At 51.7% G+C, this 17384-nt stretch overlaps 1 protein-coding gene and 2 non-coding genes across 4 annotated transcripts in view; all 3 read right to left on the reverse strand.

Moving 5' to 3' along the window:
• Positions 1–14310, reverse strand: part of PLXDC1 (plexin domain containing 1) — a 71221-nt gene extending 56911 nt beyond the window's left edge. The window contains exons 1-2 of one of the 2 annotated variants that reach the window (XM_031468216.2): positions 14150–14310; positions 6520–6698 (exon numbers count right to left, since the gene is read on the reverse strand). In XM_031468216.2, coding sequence (XP_031324076.2) covers positions 6520–6698; positions 14150–14225 — 255 coding nt within the window. In that variant the 5' untranslated portion in view covers positions 14226–14310. The remainder of the gene's footprint in view (positions 1–6519; positions 6699–14149) is intronic. The other variant, XM_031468215.2, reaches the window with a different exon arrangement.
• A 2196-nt stretch (positions 14311–16506) lies between these two features.
• TRNAC-GCA (transfer RNA cysteine (anticodon GCA)) lies at positions 16507–16578 on the reverse strand. Its single transcript has one exon. It is a non-coding gene; the product is annotated as a tRNA-Cys (tRNA).
• Positions 16579–17193: 615 nt separating this feature from the next.
• On the reverse strand, positions 17194–17265 carry TRNAC-GCA (transfer RNA cysteine (anticodon GCA)). The gene has a single exon. It is a non-coding gene; the product is annotated as a tRNA-Cys (tRNA).
• Positions 17266–17384: the final 119 nt, after the last annotated feature.

Raw genomic sequence — 17384 nt, forward strand, 5'->3', positions numbered from 1 at the left:
GATTTCTGACTTAGCACTATGGCTTTCCCCAATCCCTCCCTCCCCTACAAAATTTCCAGTGTCCCCAGGGCCTCAGGATTGGTCTTGGTGGAAAAATCTCTTGGTGGAAAGCTTGAGTCCAGACAGGAATCCTATTTCTACTGGGATGTGATGGTAGACTGGGCGTGGGAATAAAATCCAAGGAGATGGCTCTGACCAAGGGCCTTGGAGCTGCCAGCTCACCCTGGGGGCACAGGCCAGATGCCTCAAGTCCTCCAAAGCAAGAGGGTCTGAGTTGTAAGGAGTATTTTGGGGAGGTGGCCAGGCAGGTGGTTCTGGGCAGTGAGGGTGGGGAAGAGGTCTGGGTAGAAGGGACTAGGAAGAAGCGGTTGGGCCAGAGGGGCTGAGAAGGGGAGACAGTCAGAGGGGGCAGGGCCAGAGAAGGCCTGGGATGGGGCTGGGCAGAGGGCTGAGTTGAGGGAGCTGAGCCAGAGGGAATGAGCCAGAAGGGAAGCCAGGGCCAGGAGGTGGTACTGAGGAGCAATGAAGAAGATGACGGGGCTCCAGAGTGGGTGTGTGTAGGGGAGGCAAAGGGGATGGCAGCCCACCTGCCAGGCCCTCAGCCCCTTGACATGGCCCCAGAGTAGAGGGAACCAGAGCCTGGTTCCTGTTGGCACAGATTTGACTGTGATGGGGATAAACAGTGGTAATGTTTTCCTGTTGAGAGCTAACGAAACTTGCTGAAACAGACCAAATCAATCGTGCTGAAGCGTCCCCTTCCTGTCACTTTCCTCTCGCTCAGCCCTCTGCCACCAAGATGGGGTTTCCTTTAGCCAAAGAGACCCCAGCTCTCAGAGACACTGACCAGAGACACAAGAGAAGCCCCTTCACTGGGCACCTGCAGGGGCCGAGGCAGCCCACTGCCCAGGTTAGGGTGAGCTCACAGCCAGGGGGTGTTGAGGTTTGGTTGTGCTGAAGGGCTCCTGCTCAGTGCAAGGCCTAATGGGTTCAAGGCTGGGTAGGGAGTGGAACACAGGCGCCTCTGAGGATTCGGGCACGGGACACCCTACCCACCCCACCAGGCCCCAGTGTGTGCAGACACGATCCAGCGTGTGTAAGCGCTGACGTTCTCTTATGTGTGTTGGGTTCTAAGAGAGGACCATTAAGTCCAGAGACTCAGCCCTGGCACAACCTCTTCTCTTCAACAAGCCTGTCTTTCAAAGCCTCTGGTGATGGGGAAATTCCAGCTCCCTTTATTTCTTCAGAGAGGGAGCTCCCACCATGCACCAGACATTGGTGACAAAGTGATAAAACGGTCTTGGGTCTCATGGTGCCTCGGTTCCAGGGGAAGACAGGCGACAAAAACAAATAAATATATAATTCAGTGCAGGAAGGGATATGAGCTTTGGAGAAAAATAATCTATTCTCTGCCCCAGTCACAGCCCTGCAGCTATTAGAAAGCAGCCACATCTAGAACCTTCTCTATACCAGGCTAAATATCCTAAACTTCTTCAACCCTTCTGGACTACTCTGGTTTCTAGACAGCCATCTGAAAAGGGGCACAGGCCCCTCATCTGTGGTCAGGACCAGAAAAACCGGCAGGCTCCCCCCCAGAGCCCCAACCCTGGTCCCCGGGTTTTCTGTGGGTTTCCATGCACACAGCTGGCTTTCCCACCTCCGTCCTTGGCAGCCTCTCCACACTCCTGACTCATCCCAGCCCACAGGCATCGAGGAGCCCCAAGTCTTCCTTATGAACCACTGCTGAGCCACAACCACTGCTGAGCCACGTCTCTCCCAGCTACTTTGGGGAGGGGGAGGTAATTAGATTTTTTTATTTTCTTACTTTTTTTTTTCTAAGAGGAGGTACTGGGGATTGAACATAGGACCTCATACATGCTAAGCATGCACTCTACCACTTGGAGCTATACCCTCCCCCCTTCTCCCACCTATTTTAAACCGAAGTGCCAGGATTTATGTTGATCTCTGTAGTTTCACCTGGCAGATGAGGTTGACTATCGTTCAGCCTGCCGAGGAGGCCTTCCTAATCTGACACCTGAACTCTTTTCCAGCTGAGAGAGAAATTTGATCTGGAAGTCTGAAGGCCTCCTGCCAGGGTGGCCTTACTCCATCAATGTGGACTCTTTTTTTTTTTAATAGAGGCACTGGGGATTGAACCCAGGACCTCCTGCATGCCAGGCACACACTCTACCACTGAGCTATGCCCTCCGCGCCACATGGCCTCTTGTGTGGCTGCAGAGCGGGCATAGAGCCCCCGGGATGGTAGAAGTAGTGTGGTCAAGCCTAAGAAAGCCTCACTGTCTGGTGCTAGATTTGAAAGACCAATTTTTTTGTTTCCTTTTTTTCTGTTTTTTTAGGTAAATGATTTTAAAATTGGCTTAAAATGTCACAGCTCAGAAGTTCCCATGTGGAGATAACCAGCAGGATCCCATGGAGGAACTTGTAAAGAAACAAATCCCCAGGCCCCACCTCCAGTGTTTCTGAATCAGTCAGTCCAGGGTGGAGCTTGAGAATGTGTGTTGCTTTTTAAGCTCTGAGGTTACTGAATCTACACTGGCTCTCGATGATCCCCACTGCCCTTTCTGAACACCCACGGGCAATTGCTTCCAGAAGTCTACATCTCTGTGGCTGTCTTCTGCAAGGTCCTCTCTGCAGGAACGGGGCTACGGCCCTCTGACCAGGGTGTCTGGCCCAAAGCAAATATCAGTTCTTTAACTGATGGCTCAACAAAGCTGGGGGCTGGGGAAGGGGTGAGGCTCCAGGTATTCCCTTACTTGGGGTACCTCTCCTGCTCTGGCCTTCCGTTCCATCATCCTCTAGGGCTCCTTGGTTCTGCAGGGTGGAGAAGCTGGGGCAGAATGGGCATTGAATGGGGCTGCGTTCTCTAAGGTTCCACCTCAGCGCCAGGATCAGTGTATAACATTTGAAGTGGCACCAATAAACTCAGTCATCAAGAGAATGTTTTAATGTCCTAGATTTTTAAATCGAAATGCACGCACAAAAATCCATGGCGAACAAAATTTTAAATAAAGACAGGATCGGTAATGGTACCAAGCCATGTCAGGGGCCCGAGGTAAAAGAAAAAATAAGTCACAGAAATGATGCAGAAAGAGAGAGTTCAGAGCCTGTATCACCCTGCTCCCTCCCTGCCAGGCTGCAGGCTGACCCTGGTCCCTCTCCCACCCACATTGCTACAGCTCTTGTCCAGAAGTCCCTCCTGCAGAAGCAGTCACAGCTCTTGCTGGTTTGGGTAACACCCTCCCTGCCGGCTCAGGCTCACGTGTAGAGGTCTGAGCTGCTCCATGCTGCAGCTTTTCCTAAAGTGCTTCCCCTTCCCCACCCTGCCTACTCCTGTCCTTCCCATGTACAATGTCCCTGCATTAAACTCAGAAAGGAAGAAAGGGAGAAAGGAAGGAAGGAAGGAAGAGAGAGAGAGAGAAAGAGAGAAAGAAAGAGAGAGAAGGAGAGAAAGAAAGAAAGAAAAAGAGAGGAAGGAGAGAAAGAAAGAAAGAAAAAGAGAGGAAGGAGAGAAAGAAAGAAAAAGAGGAAGGAGAGAAAGAAAGAAAAAGAGGAAGGAGAGAAAGAAAGAAAAAGAGAGGAAGGAGAGAAAGAAAGAAAGAGGAAGGAAGGAAGAGAAAGAAAGAAAGAAAGAAAGAAAGAAAGAAAGAAAGAAAGAAAGAAAGAAAGAAAGAAAGAAAGAAAGGAAGGAAGGAAGGAAGGAAGGAAGGAAGAAAGAAAAAGAAATGATGCAGGAAAAAAATATTAAAAATTCTAAAAATATCCTTAGAGAGAGATGATATTACATCCATGACACAAGAATAATAGGAGAATTTTTAAGAAAAGACATAATCAGGATACAATAAATAGCTCTTGGAAATGAAAAAACGATAGAAAAAAATTAGTAACATTAAGAAAATAAGGTTGAGAACATCTCCCAGAAACTGGACCAACAGCAACATGCAAATTAACAAGTAGACGACAGAAAATGCAAAGGGCGGGCAACAGAAGAGAGGAGAACGTTGGGGATCAATCCCTGAGGTGGACATTTAATCAAGGGGTCTTGTAGAAAGAAGAGACTGTGTAGAAAGAAGATGATCAAAACAATAAAACAAGATTTTCCAGAACTGGTGACTATGTCTCTGGGTTGAAACAGTCCATCAAATGTCCAGCGCAGCGAGAAGGAGCCAGAACAGGCACATTGCGGCACCCTCAGCATGCTGGGGTTAAGGGAACACCCTGAACAGCTTCCGGGGGCAGAGGGAAAGCAGGTGTCAACAAAGATCGAGCATAAGCATGACATCAAACCTCTCAATGGTGACGTCAGAAGCCAGAGACCATGTGAGATGCCTGCAAACTTGTGAAGGAAAACTTTTTAATCTAGAATTCTCCGTTCAGCCAAACCATCAATCAAGTGTGAGGATAGCATAAAGGCATTGTCAGTGCAAGTTCTTAAAAGAATTTTTCTTCTTCTGTAACTTTTCTCAGGAAGCTAAACAAACAAGAGAGTGAAGTGGGAAAGAGAAGACACAGGGTCAGAGAATAGAGTGCCCAACAAGGAGAGACAAGGGGGTTCCCAGGTGGAGAAGGAGGTCCCAGGATGGCTGTGGGCAGGTGGGCGAGCATCTGGTCCCGGTTGGAGCAGGATGATGGGAGAGAGGTTTCGGGGGGTGGGGGGAGGGGGCGGGGGAAAGAACTGACAGGGGTGTGAGTACAGCTCAGTGGTAGAGCACATGCTTAGCAGGCAGGAGGTCCTGGGCTCAATCCGCAGTACCTCCACTTAAAAAACAAAGAAACCTAATTACCCCCTCCAACAAAAATTAATTTAAAATAATAAAATGAATTTTTTAAAAAACTGACAGGTTTGACCACACCAAAAATTATATTCGAGGCCAACGGATATATAAGAATATAGGGACAAATTAGCAGTCTGGAATTAGCAGATACAAACTACTACATATAAAATAGATAAACAACAAGGTCCTACTCTATAGCACAGGGAACTACATTCAAGAGCTTGTAATAACGTATAATGGAAAAGAATATGAAAAAGAATATATATGTATAACTGACTCACTGTGCTGTACACCAGAAACTAACACAACATTGTAAATCAACTACACTTCAACTGAAAATAAATAAGAAGAAAAAAATAAAATAAACAAATAATTTTTTTTAAAAGAATATACAGCCATGGTAAGTACAGAAAACTAAGCAAGGGGTGGGGGGCAAGAAAAACAAAAATGATGCAAGAAAGTAAACAATGATGCTATTTTCATTGGATTAGTGGTGAATAATATTTACATGATTGTAAAGATAAAAAGCAGAGCATATGGATTTAACAATAATATTAAAAATGTTAAATGATGCTTATGGGCGTATATAAAAGGCACATTTTCATCTACACAACAGGCAATCAACAGATAATGTCTAAACAGATTTTTTTAAGAGGCAGCAGTGTAAGCAAATTACTTAGGAATGTGGAGGTACCGCCAGGACAAAGGCCCAATGTGGCGCCTTGGGGCGGGGGGCAGGTCCGGTGGTGGGGGGCTGACTGCTGTGTTTTGTTTTCCGATTTTAGCACTATTTGACCTTTTTGACTTTCCGCATGCACTTCTTTGATTTAAAAATTAGTTATTAAAACATAAAGTAAAGAAACGCCAAGAAGCACAACCTCTTGTTGCTTCTCTTTTCACAGTTTTTCTGCATCCTGAGAATCCACCCACTTCACACACAGGTGCCTACACACACGGCCACGGGCCCACTCATACTCATACAGTCACACACACACACACACACACTCATCCCCAGACACTCAGAAGCAGCCCACAGTGACAGGCACACAGGCCAATGTAGTTAATATACAATGACCCTCAGACACCTGATTACAGGTGCTCCCACAGACACACAGAGGCCCCCATCAGCCTCCCAGGGGGCTGGCTGGAGGGCGGGGCCGGCACCGCCAGGTCACCACTTCCTCCCACTTCCTCCCACTTCCTCCCTGCGTGGCCACCCCCAGAGCTGCCCCAGGCAGAGGAGGTTTTCTCCCAGAGCATCATCCTAATTGCCTCCCTACTCAGAGTGACCTGCCCTGCCCTGAGCAGCTAGAGCTACTGTGCCATAGCCCATTGTCTATAGATGGTGCAGAAATGAGGTAGGGGAGGGGTGGAGTTGGCAGCTGGATGTGACTAATAACACCACCTTCATTCAGGTTTTAGTGGAGGCCCTAAGAAGTGCAAGAGTCCTGTGTCAGGAATCCTGTGGACATGCTGTGCACCCTTGAGCAAGTCACTTCACCTCTCTGGGTCCACAAGGAAGTAGGCAGCCTATGAAGCTCTGAGACGCTGAAATTTTATGAGCCAGGCTGGGCCCCACTTTCACCCCTCCCCTGGGATCCCTCTCTTCATGCTGATCTCCAGGGCCAACCCCCAGTGGATGCACTTGTGTCTCTGATAAGCGTACCCAGGGCACCTGGGGAGCCCCCACCGCCACTTCCCTCCCCCTTCACGTTCCTCCAGCACTTACCACCACCCTGGTCCCGTTATCCGGCAGTGTGTCAATGGCCAGGGTGCCCCCACCCAGGTCCTGGCTCAGCTGAGTTCTGTTCGGCTCCAACACCTGCCCAGGGCTCTCTCGGGCTCTCCGATTCCAGCCCTGCGTGGTCCCCTTGGCGGCCCATCCAGAGCCTCGGCCTGCGTCCTGACCTGGGAGAAGGGGACAGAAAGCTGAGGCCTGGCAGTCAGAGTGAAGGTCCAGAAGGGGGACCAGCCCTCTTACTCTGCAGAAGCCCTGACCCCAAGCCATCATTGACTTGGGAGACATTGGCTCCCAGGGCAGGAGATACCCAGCATGCACTGAGCTCCACTCCACGTGCTTTGTACACACACCTTTAGTCCTCACTCCAGCCCTCCACAGTAGATATGATACTCTCTGTTTTGCAAGCAGGGATCAGCAGCTCATAGAGGTTAAAGAAGATCACACAGTGGGTTAGGGATGGAGATAAGTTTCAAACCCAGGCTGATCTGCCCCCTAAGGGGTGATTCTTCTCAACCTCAGCTGCACCCTGGAATCATCTGGGGAGCTTTAAAAATTCCTGATGTCTGGGTTCCAACCCAGAGATTCTGACATAATTGGCCTGTGATGTGGCCTGTGCGTTAGGATTCTTAAATGATCCCCAGGGGAGCTTTTGAGAAACTCTGGACCTAACAAGGGCAGACAAGGGTGAGAACAACTGCTCTGGGACATTCCAAACCAGCTCCCTACTTCTCTGCTAGAAATGGCACATAATCTCACCTTCCAGGGGACTCTAGGGACGAGAAGCCAGAGAGCAGAGTTCTTTCAGTTCAGGGCTTCTCAACCTTGGTACTACTGACATTTTGGACTGGATAATTCTATCTTGTGGGGGGCTGTTCTGTGCATCACAGGATTTTTAAGCAGCATCTGGCCTCTACCCACTAGATGGCCAGTAGCACCTCCTTCACCAGGTTGTGACAGTTGAAGATCTCTCCACAGTGGGGACCACTGTTTAGTCTTATCACTACCTTCAAACACCTTGGGCAAGTTACTTTTCCCATAAAACAAGGAGCTTAGACACCATCAAGGGTGGCAAGTAGGTTTCATCTCAAAAACCATCTCCAATCGATTAGTGACAGCCAAGAGGGCTCTAATTAAGAATTCTACTGGGGAGGGAAATAGCTCCATGGAAGAGTGCATGCATAGCATGCACGAGGTCCTAGGTTCAATCCCCAGTACCTCCATTAAAAAAAAAATTCTGAGAAAAGGTTGTCAGATCAATTAACAATGCCTGGGGGAGATCAGTTAGCAATGTCTGTCCCAGCATAGGATGGGAGAGTGTTCCTCACTTAGATGGCCTCTCCAGTTCCCTGTAGGTTGTCAAAGTTTTTTCTAAATGACACAGAAACCATGCTTTTCCGTTTCAGAAAGATTTATTCCCCCAAAGATAAGTCTTACACCGTCTCTCCAGTTGCCACACCTGCTATGGACGGGTACGTGGGACACAGATCACCAGATGGATGGATCTGCTAGTCCCTGTGATCTTCATTCATTTCAGGCCTGCTCTGCGTCAGATGCGCTTTTCCACCTCTGCCTGCCCCACCCACTCCCCAGAGCTCCTGGCTGTAGCCCTCTCTCCTAGAGCATCTGCTGGCAATCTAAGTATATGTCTGTCTCCCTGGTAGACTTGAGATCCCCCAGGACTCTCCCACCTTCTGCAGATATGTATCCTCGGGCCCTGGCAAACAGTAGGTGCTCAGTCACTGCATAATTGAGACCACGATACTGGAGGTAACTTGGGAGCCAGTAAGGATAGAGGCTGAGACAAGCCTTGGCCAGGACCAGGCCTGGGGCTGAGGCCAGGACTCCTTGCTGTGGGGCTCTGGTTTGTCATTAGACATTTTATCCAATTAAGTCATTCTTGGCTGCTGGTGGCTGCTGGACCCTTGCCGGTCCCCCCTTTCATTTCTCTGCCCCTAATCGCAACCAGATGCTCTGGAGAAGATGAGGAGATGGTGGTCTCCAGACCCCTTCCCCAAGATGCCCACTGGCTGAGATGGACCTGAGCCTGGTGCTGGGAAGGCAGCCTGCCCGTGGCCCAGACCCCAAGCCAGGGCTATCTTGCCTATCTCGGGTGAGGCCTATAGCTGCCTCTGGAGACAGAACTGTTTGTGCTGGGCTGGTCTCCCCAGCTCCCTGGGTCCTCCTGCAAGCAGCCCTCAGGCCTGGGCAGAAGCCAGAACAGGAAAGGAGTGTATGCAGAGCAAGTGGAGGAACTCAGCTGGCCCGGAAAAGGATGCTGGGGATTTACAGGCATCACCGTCCTGCAACGGAGACAGGAGGGTGCCTGGATGGAGCAGGTCCCAGCCAGAGATGAGATCAGGGAAGGCACACCTGCCACCCACAAGCTGTGTGACCTTGGACCCATAAGTTTACCTCACTAAGCCTCAGTTTCCTCATCACTAAAATGGGGGTGACAATCATGCCAATGGCACAGGCCACCCTGAGCATCAGGTAAAAAACCTACACAAAAGAGTTTTATAAATAGAGAAGCTCTGGGCCAGAAGCAGAGGCAAAGAGTTTAGGAAAGAGAGAGGGGCAAGGGACAGAGAGGGAGGTCGCCAAGAACCCTGCCCTACCCCAGCCTAACCCCGAATCTTGCCCTCCCCACTCACACCACATCTGTCTCCCTGATGCCCCGCCCCCTCCCAGTTGGCTAGGACTGGACATCACCCCCGCAGCCTGCAGAAGCAGCCAACACATCTGGTTGCTCACGTGCGTGTGTAGGGGCCCACGTGCACACACACAGCTTGTCCTGGAGGCCTGGGCCCTCCTCCTGCGGGCTCACACACGTTACACACATGTTACCTATCCAACCTGAGGCCACCCCCTGCTCGACCCTCTGCCTTGCATTGGAGAGCTCCCTCTTCCCATGCCTCTGCATGTGGGTGCACCCGCCTGTGAGTGATGGCAAGAAGCTTCCAGAATACACGCAATTCATATATTCATCCACTCAACCGCCCGTGGCCCCAAGTAGCATGCAGTCTGGTGGGATGTCAGGATAGTCAGAATAATAATAAAAATAATAGCTAACTTTTAGAGAAGGCTGACTCTGTGCTGGCAGTATTCCAAGTGCCCTAAACTCATTAACTCATTTAATTCCCACAATCACCCCATGAAAGAGGTGGTAGTTTTTAGATGTGTTATAAACAGGGCAGCTGAGGCACAAGGACATTAAGGAATCTCCCCCAGGTCATACAACGAGTCCATGACAGAATGTGCACTCAGGCAGGCTGGCTTCAGACTCTGCTCAGACCACAGAAAGTGCAAGCAGAGGAGATGGACAAAGGCAGGCTGTTCCCTGAGGTGCAGCGGCATCCCCAGGGCCAGATGTTTGGAGCTGCCCTGGCAGACTGTACCCCCCGGGATGCAAGGGGATGGCCCAGTGGTAGTGCCCCAGCCCTCTTCACGTGCCACTGTCTGATCCAGGGCAAAAAGCAATGGGCTGACTTAGGAGGCCTGGTCATGCCACCTCCGTGCCTGGGCCAAGCCACTTTCATCCTACCCATCACCTGAGTTTGCCAGTCCAGCCCCATGGCCATGGCTCAGTCCCGGCCACCACTGCCTCTTTCCTGATGGCTACTTCAGCTTCCACCCTTAATGCCCTTGGGCTAGTCTCCCACATGCCTGCCGGAGCATTTTGTCCAGAGGACAAACTTAATTTTATCTCCCTCATGCTTCCCTCTCACCATGACTCCTGGGCTAAAAGCCCAGCTCCTCCATTCAGCATCTGAGGCCTTTTGTGACCAGATCCCTGCTGGCTTCTCCAGCCTCCTGTCTCCCTAAAGCTGTCTCCAGGACCATAAATAAATCACTCTCCTGATGAACTCCTGCGCATCCTTCAAGTCACATGAGATGTCACTTCTTCCCAGAGTCTCCTCTGACATTCTCCCCTGCCCCCTAAATGCTACCTGCGCAGTCTCAGCCCTGATGCCAACACAGCAATGCATCCTGTGCAACCACAGGCTCAGATGCCTGATGCAGAGCTCATCAAGCAGATAGAAGGACGGAAGGCAGGCATCTTTAAATGTCTTGAGTATCTGAGACCCACAGGCCTGAGAAGATCCTTCCCTTGGGGCACAGCCTCACCAGAAATCCTCACTGAAGTATCACACAATAAAAGCGCAGATTTGAAATCAGACAAGCTCGATAATGAACCCTGAATTGACTGCTTACTGACTACAATGTTAGATAAATTGCATAGTCTCACTACACCTCAGTTTCCCCATCTGTAAAATGGGAATAATACAACCTACACTTGGCAAGTCAGTTTGAGCATTTAACAAAATAATTTGCACAAACACACCCAGCAAAGTATACCTGCCTTCCAGGGGTTTCACAAGAGGACTGACTTTCTGAGCGGCCCAGGAAGGGCTCCAGACTCTAAGCTGAAATCCTGCTTCTCAGTTACAAAGCCCCCCAGCTGTACCCTCTCCCCTCCTGCTGGCAGGCAGGAGCCCACTGAGGACCCTGATCTGGGGAGAGTGAGGGAGGCATGAGGAAGGGACAGGGAGGGATGGCCGGTAGCTCAAAAGAAAAGTGGAGCCAAAAGGAGAAAAGAAGAATTTGAGTTTCTTTCAAAGGGACAGTCTGGGGTCTGTGATCCCCTCTGATTCATTCACTCATTTAATACACGTTTATTGAGACCCTGCTGTGTGCCAGGCACAGTGCTGGGGCAGCAGCAGTGAACAGGCAGACACAACCCCTGTGTCTATGAAGAGTCTAGTTGGGAAAGACACACACTAAACAAATGACGTGGCAGATCAGACCAGTGAGACGGGCTATGAAGGAAACACACGGAGGAAAAGGGTGGGGTGGTTGCTACACTGGACAGAACCATCAGGGTGAGCGTCTCTGAGAGGTGGCCCTTGAGCTGACTAAGACCTGGATGAAGAGAACTTAATTCCCCGAAGATCCGAGGTGGCAGAGCCCGTGTGTTGGGGGACCGACCTTGGCAGAGTGAGAACAGGAGTAGGGGCGGGGATGGGCCGTCCTACGGCCACCGTGAGAAGTTTGGATTTTAGTCTTGGTTTGTTTGGAGCTCCCTGGTGGGCAAGGAGGAGGCTGGAAGCAGAGTCATGGATACCAGGGGCCCTAGAGGCAATCTGGTCCAAAGCCCATTTTATAGATGGGATAACCAAGGCTCAGAGAAAGGAGGAAGTTTTCAGGGTCACCAGGGGTTAATGCTGGGCCTGGTCTCCTGACTTTCAGGCCAGGACGTCATCTGGAGCTGCCTTTTCCTTCTCTGTCTGCTTTAGTCACTTCTGGACCAGACCCTCAGTGCCCCTGGCCCCACTGCCCCTGTGCACTCCAGTATCTTCCTGTCTGTCCATCTGTCTGTCTGTCAGCCTCTGCTGGTCTCCTCCACCACCTGACGATGTCTTTGGGTCACTCATCTTTCTCCTGTTCCTGTTCTAATGATAAATGAAGTTCCAAGTCTCCACTAAACAAGCCAATTCATGGAGAGGGAGGGGAGATCTTAGCTCCTTTCTGAGCCCCTCCCTGCCACCCACCACAGCCCAGAGGACTTGGAGCCCTGGGGCTGGATGGTGGCACCCTTCTGGTCCAGCTCCCATCTGCCCTTTCACTGGTCACCAGGGCTCCAGCACCGATGGGAGCCAGGCTATTCCTCTTTGGCAGCCCTCCCCAGAATGTCCCACCCTCACATCTCTTCTCCCCAGAAGATACCCCCACACAGGGTCCCCCTCAAATCTGGCCTGGCCTGGAGAAAAAAGCCCTGAACTGAAAGTCAACAGCTTCCCCCTCTGGCTTCCTGAAGCTTCTTTAGGTCTAACCAACCTCTCCTGCTGCAGAGAAAGTCCATTTCTCCTGGCTGACTCCCGGTCAAAAGCAAGAAGACAGGATGTCCTCTACTTAGAGATGTGATTCAAGTCTCTACCGGCCTCCTCTTTTTGGCTTCCCCAGGAATCTACTATTCCAACCCAACTCTGAAGAGGCAGTCCTCAGCCAGGCCTGGGTCTGGCCACCATCCCCCAGCACATCCTTGCTCCTCCCAATGCCCCCTTTCCCAACCCTCTCCATGGTTCTCCCAACTCAGTCAGGTTCAGAGCCCGCCCTCAGCAACCCAGGTACATTCTGAGGTCAGAAGGTCCCACAGGCTGGGGCTGCAAAGGACCTCCAAAGTTGACCTGTCCAACCTATTCCTTTTTATACTAATATTTTTTACATTTTCAATTACTCCATACACATAGTAACAAATCTGAAAAGGAAAGATAATCTTAAAAAACAAAAAAGATCTCTCATAATCCCACCACCAAGAGTCAAAGATTTTGCCCACAGCCTCACTTTATAAGTGAGGAAATAGACCCAGAGAAGGAAAGTAACTTGTTCAAGGTCACACAGCAAGTGAGATGCTGGGACTAGAGGCCAAGTCTCTGGCCACTCTCTGTGTGGTCTCTCTGGTGTGCATCTTGTCACATCAGCTTCCACTGCCCTCTGACCACAACCTCCTCCTCAACAGGGACCCAGACCTGTCTCAGCTACATTCAGGGACCATTAAAATGAAGAACGCTGTCAAAGATGCTTTGCCTGATGCTAGCACACCCCTGAGACACAGCAGCCCGACCACAGCACCCCTCTCACCAGCACCCTCCACCTGCTCCATCCCATCCGAGGGACAGCTATGCCAGTGAGGCCTAGAGCTCTGTCTTCCCAATTCTCTCCGTCAAGGGGCTTGGCTGCAATTACCCACCTCTCCAACCCCTGAAAAGGTCTGGGTACATGAGGAGAAAAGAGGAGAATGTAAAATTACTTGTTGAAAAATGGTTCTCCTTTTATAAAGGAAGGACTCAGGGTAGATCTCAGAAAGGACTTCCAGGTAGGAGAGCCAATTGTAGAGAACTGCTGTAGGAGGAGTGCGCAGGATAGGAAACACCCCTCCCATCCCCATCTAGGGCCAGAGCAACTGAAGGCCAAGGACCACCAGGGCAGATCTGGAGTCACAGGAGGACCCTGGAGGCTGGGGGTGTCAAGAGAGCAGCAAGTTGCTTCTTTCTGGGTCCAGGGCTGCTCTCCAAGTACAAAATAGAGAGAGGAAGGCGTTAGGCCCTTACTTTCCTTGGAGGAGAAATGCTAGGTCTTCTCCATGCCCCTGGTTTTCCCACCCAGCCCCCAGCCAGGCTCAGCTTGGGAGTAGGGGCAGGAAAGAGAAATAGGAGGCAAAGCTAGGGCAGGAGACACCCCAGTCCCGCATCTCATCAGATTTCAGCCTCACCCGGTGTGACCAGGGGTCCCTCTGACTCTCCAACTGTTCCCTTTGGGGCCAGAGCCCACTGCCTATGGATCCCCCTCTATTGAGGTCCCTCCAGTGTCCTTCCAAGAGGGAAGGAAAGATGGGGCATCAGTGTCTGATGCCTCCACCCTCACTCCTACACCCTGAATGTTTAGGAAAGTGGGGTCCCTGTCCACCTGCCACAGTCCACAGGGCTCCTGGCCTCCCGCGGACTTCCCCCCTCTCCGCATTCCGGACATCCCCAGCCTGCGGGTACCAGCCCATGCCCACGCCTGCCTGCCTGCCGCTCCCCGCTCCCGGCCCACCCCGGCCAACTCCAGCCAGTCCTACCTGCTCCGGGCTCGGGGCTTAGCGCCCGGGCAGCCTCCCTGAGCACCAGCACGAGGAGCCAGAGCTCGGCCCGCATGGCGGGGGCCAGGACCCGCCCCCGGCCTGCTGCTGCCCCGGCTCGGGCTCGGGCGGCGCGGTCCCCGGGGCTGGCGGGCGGAGGGGTGGGCGGCGGAGCGCGGGGCGGACGAGCGGCGAGAGCGGCGGAGCGCCAGCGGGCGGCGAGCGAGCTGAGCGGCCTCCCGGAGCGGGGACGGGGGAGGGGGCGGGGCGGGGGGGGGGCGCGGCGCCTCCGGAGCTCGCCCCGAGTCTTCCCCGAGCCCTCCCCGCCCTGCCCGAGCGCTCCCAGAGAGCTCCTGCGGCCGCTCCCAGGGCGGGGGCGGGGGGGCCCCTGCGGGCGGCGGAGGGGACCACTCGGGGGTACCCTTGGGCTGGGAGAACCCCGGAAGAGTATCAGCTGCCCCTACAGCGCACCTTAACTCCTGCCTCCCTTTCCCTACTCCACTCCCCGGGGGAAAGCAGTGGATAGACGGTTCGAGGGGCCAGAACCCAGGAAGCGATCAGCGCCCCTTCCTCAGACCATGGGCCCCTACCATTCACCCCCGATCCAGCCCCACTAGGCTTCCCGACTTTCTGAGCTGTTCTTCAGAGTTGTGTGGATTTCTGATGCCCACCCCCACCCCAGGAATCTCCCCTTACAGCAGAGGCCTGAATTCCACCCCCTCCCATGGCTCCCCTGCGCTTTATCCCATCCCCATCCCCCCAGTGCCAACAACGTCTTGCCCTCCCCGCCAGCAGACATGGAGGGTGGAGGGGGCCTGGCTCACCCATACTTTGAAATAACCTGGACCTCTCCCCACCCACAGAAGGTAACCGAGGCCACCCTCCTCTCTGGGGACTTAAGGCTTCCTCAGGGCCCGACCCAGTCAATCTTCAAAGCCAGCACCAGAGCAAGAAAACGTCTCACCCCACCTGCCACCACCTTTTAAAAGGCTCTGGGGATAGAATACTTTTTTTTTCCCCTACCGGAACAGAATAAAAATACCCGCAATTTAGACGAGTTAATAGACAGCAGGGAATCAGGTCAGGACACTTTCGTGCCTCTTCCTTCCCCGACCTACTTCGTGCGATATTGAGGAGCTGGAGCACTGGATGGTGGGAGACTGAGGGGTCAGGGGCACCCTGACATATACGGGGCTGGGGTGTAGGGGCTGGAAAACGCAGAGACAAGCGCCATTGAGGGAATCCCCCCGCCCCTCAAGAAGACGGTATGCCTGGGGACAGGAGAAGGAACAGTGTGGAGAGGCAGGTTCCCTGGCACTGAGGCCAAAGAGGTGACCTGAGAAGGAAACAAGACCTGAAGATTCTCTAATCGTTCAGAATCCCAGTTCCTCCTTCTTCAGGACCTAGGGTCCCAGAAACGACCTTCTCCAGACCTAAGCGCTCCACTCACTTACCATGGAACAAAGCAAGGCGTTTCTGTAAGTTCTTCTTGTTGTCTAATTTAAATTCTGATTTTGCCGACTCTGAGGATAAGACTGCTTCTTCCAGCTACGGCTTCTTGCTGCCCTCTAGTGGCCACATGACGAGACCCAACGCTCACGCTTTTCTGTTTTCGCTCACTTTTCCGGACCCACCTCCTTCGCACTGCCCGCGACCTCCCGCTAGAGTCAGGCGGGTTCACCTCTCTTCGCCCCTACCTTCCGAGAGGTCCCAGGACGGAATTCTAGCTCCGACACCGATTTCTTTGTACATTCACCTGTGCCCCACGATCTGCTTTAAAAGATCTCTTATAAGGACTCAGGCTGAAAAAACAACTTGGAAATAATTAGAAGCAAATGACATGTAAATTTTTAAATATGTAAGCCTCTAGAACATGAATGTGTATCAGAATCATCTGGAGGGCTTATTACAACGGGAATTTCTGGCGGCCACCCCCAAGTTTCTAATTCAGTAGTTTTCTTTTAACTGAATTTAATTACAATGTGTCAATTGCTGGTGTACAGCACAATGTCCCAGTCTTGAATATACATACATATATTCGTTTTCATATTTTTTTCCATTAAAGATTATTCTAAGATATTGAGCATAGTTCCCTGTGCTAATTCAGTAGTTCTTAAATGGGGCCGAGAATCCGCATTTCTAACACGTTCCCAGGTGGTGGTGCTGTTTCCAGTACCACATGTTGAGAGGCATTGCTCTAGAATTCCCGTGTTTTGTACTCGCTCACCGCTCCTTATTTGCCCAAAATAGAGGTGGCGAAGGAAATGTCAACATAAAATTATGGAAGCAAAAAGAAAAAGCTTTTAAAGAAAGATGTTGCTCTAGACGCGAAATTTCATGCCCTAAAAGGGAAAACAAGGGGGCACCCGGATTTGAACCGGGGACCTCTTGATCTGCAGTCAAATGCTCTACCACTGAGCTATACCCCCTCTACCGGCGAACTTGCGCCGGTGACTTCTTAGTGCTATCCGGCGCAGGCGCCCTGATGTGCTCAGGAACAGATGTTCAACGTTTACAAGAAATAGAAAGGATATAAATCTCAAGTGATTATTCATCTGGACGCAGGGTTTGTTTCCTGAAGCTCTGTAACTAAGGAATTCTAATGATTAAGAAAAATGCAGTTTGAGAATGTGGGAGGGAAAGTCCCTCGAGATTTCTCACTTCAGGGCCCAGGTTCCCTTCCGTCCTGCAAAAGTCCCCGTAGCGTTTCTCTAGGCGCCTATGTCTCCCTCCTACACGCTCACGCGGACTCCTCCATGCCTTGCTTCCCCAGCCCTTAGAAACTCCTTTCCTCCGGACAGCAGTCGAAGTCCCCGGGCAGGCCGACCTGGGGGTGCTCTCGCCTCCGCCCTACCGTTACGAGAATGGGCCGACTGTACAATCCATCAAGAGGCTGGAGGCGTGGTCTGGCAGGGCCCGGACCTCCTCTCTCACCCGCTCGCAAAAGAGGTCACGCAGTGCCCAAGGATCGTTTCATTTTCTCCTATGAGACCTTCCGTAGGTGGACTGCTTGACTAAGAAAACGCGAAAAGTCTACGGTAAAGAGGGGGCACCCGGATTTGAACCGGGGACCTCTTGATCTGCAGTCAAATGCTCTACCACTGAGCTATACCCCCGCCACGTGCTGGCTGGTCGGTTAGAGTAAGTTTCCATGGAATAAGGGACTAATACCTTTCATCTATTATTTCGGTTGGAAGGTAATCTAATGGAAAGAACGTAGAATCCGAGTAGGGGT

Source organism: Camelus dromedarius, chromosome 16 (genome assembly GCF_036321535.1).
Source record: "Camelus dromedarius isolate mCamDro1 chromosome 16, mCamDro1.pat, whole genome shotgun sequence".
NCBI lineage: Eukaryota > Metazoa > Chordata > Mammalia > Artiodactyla > Camelidae > Camelus > Camelus dromedarius.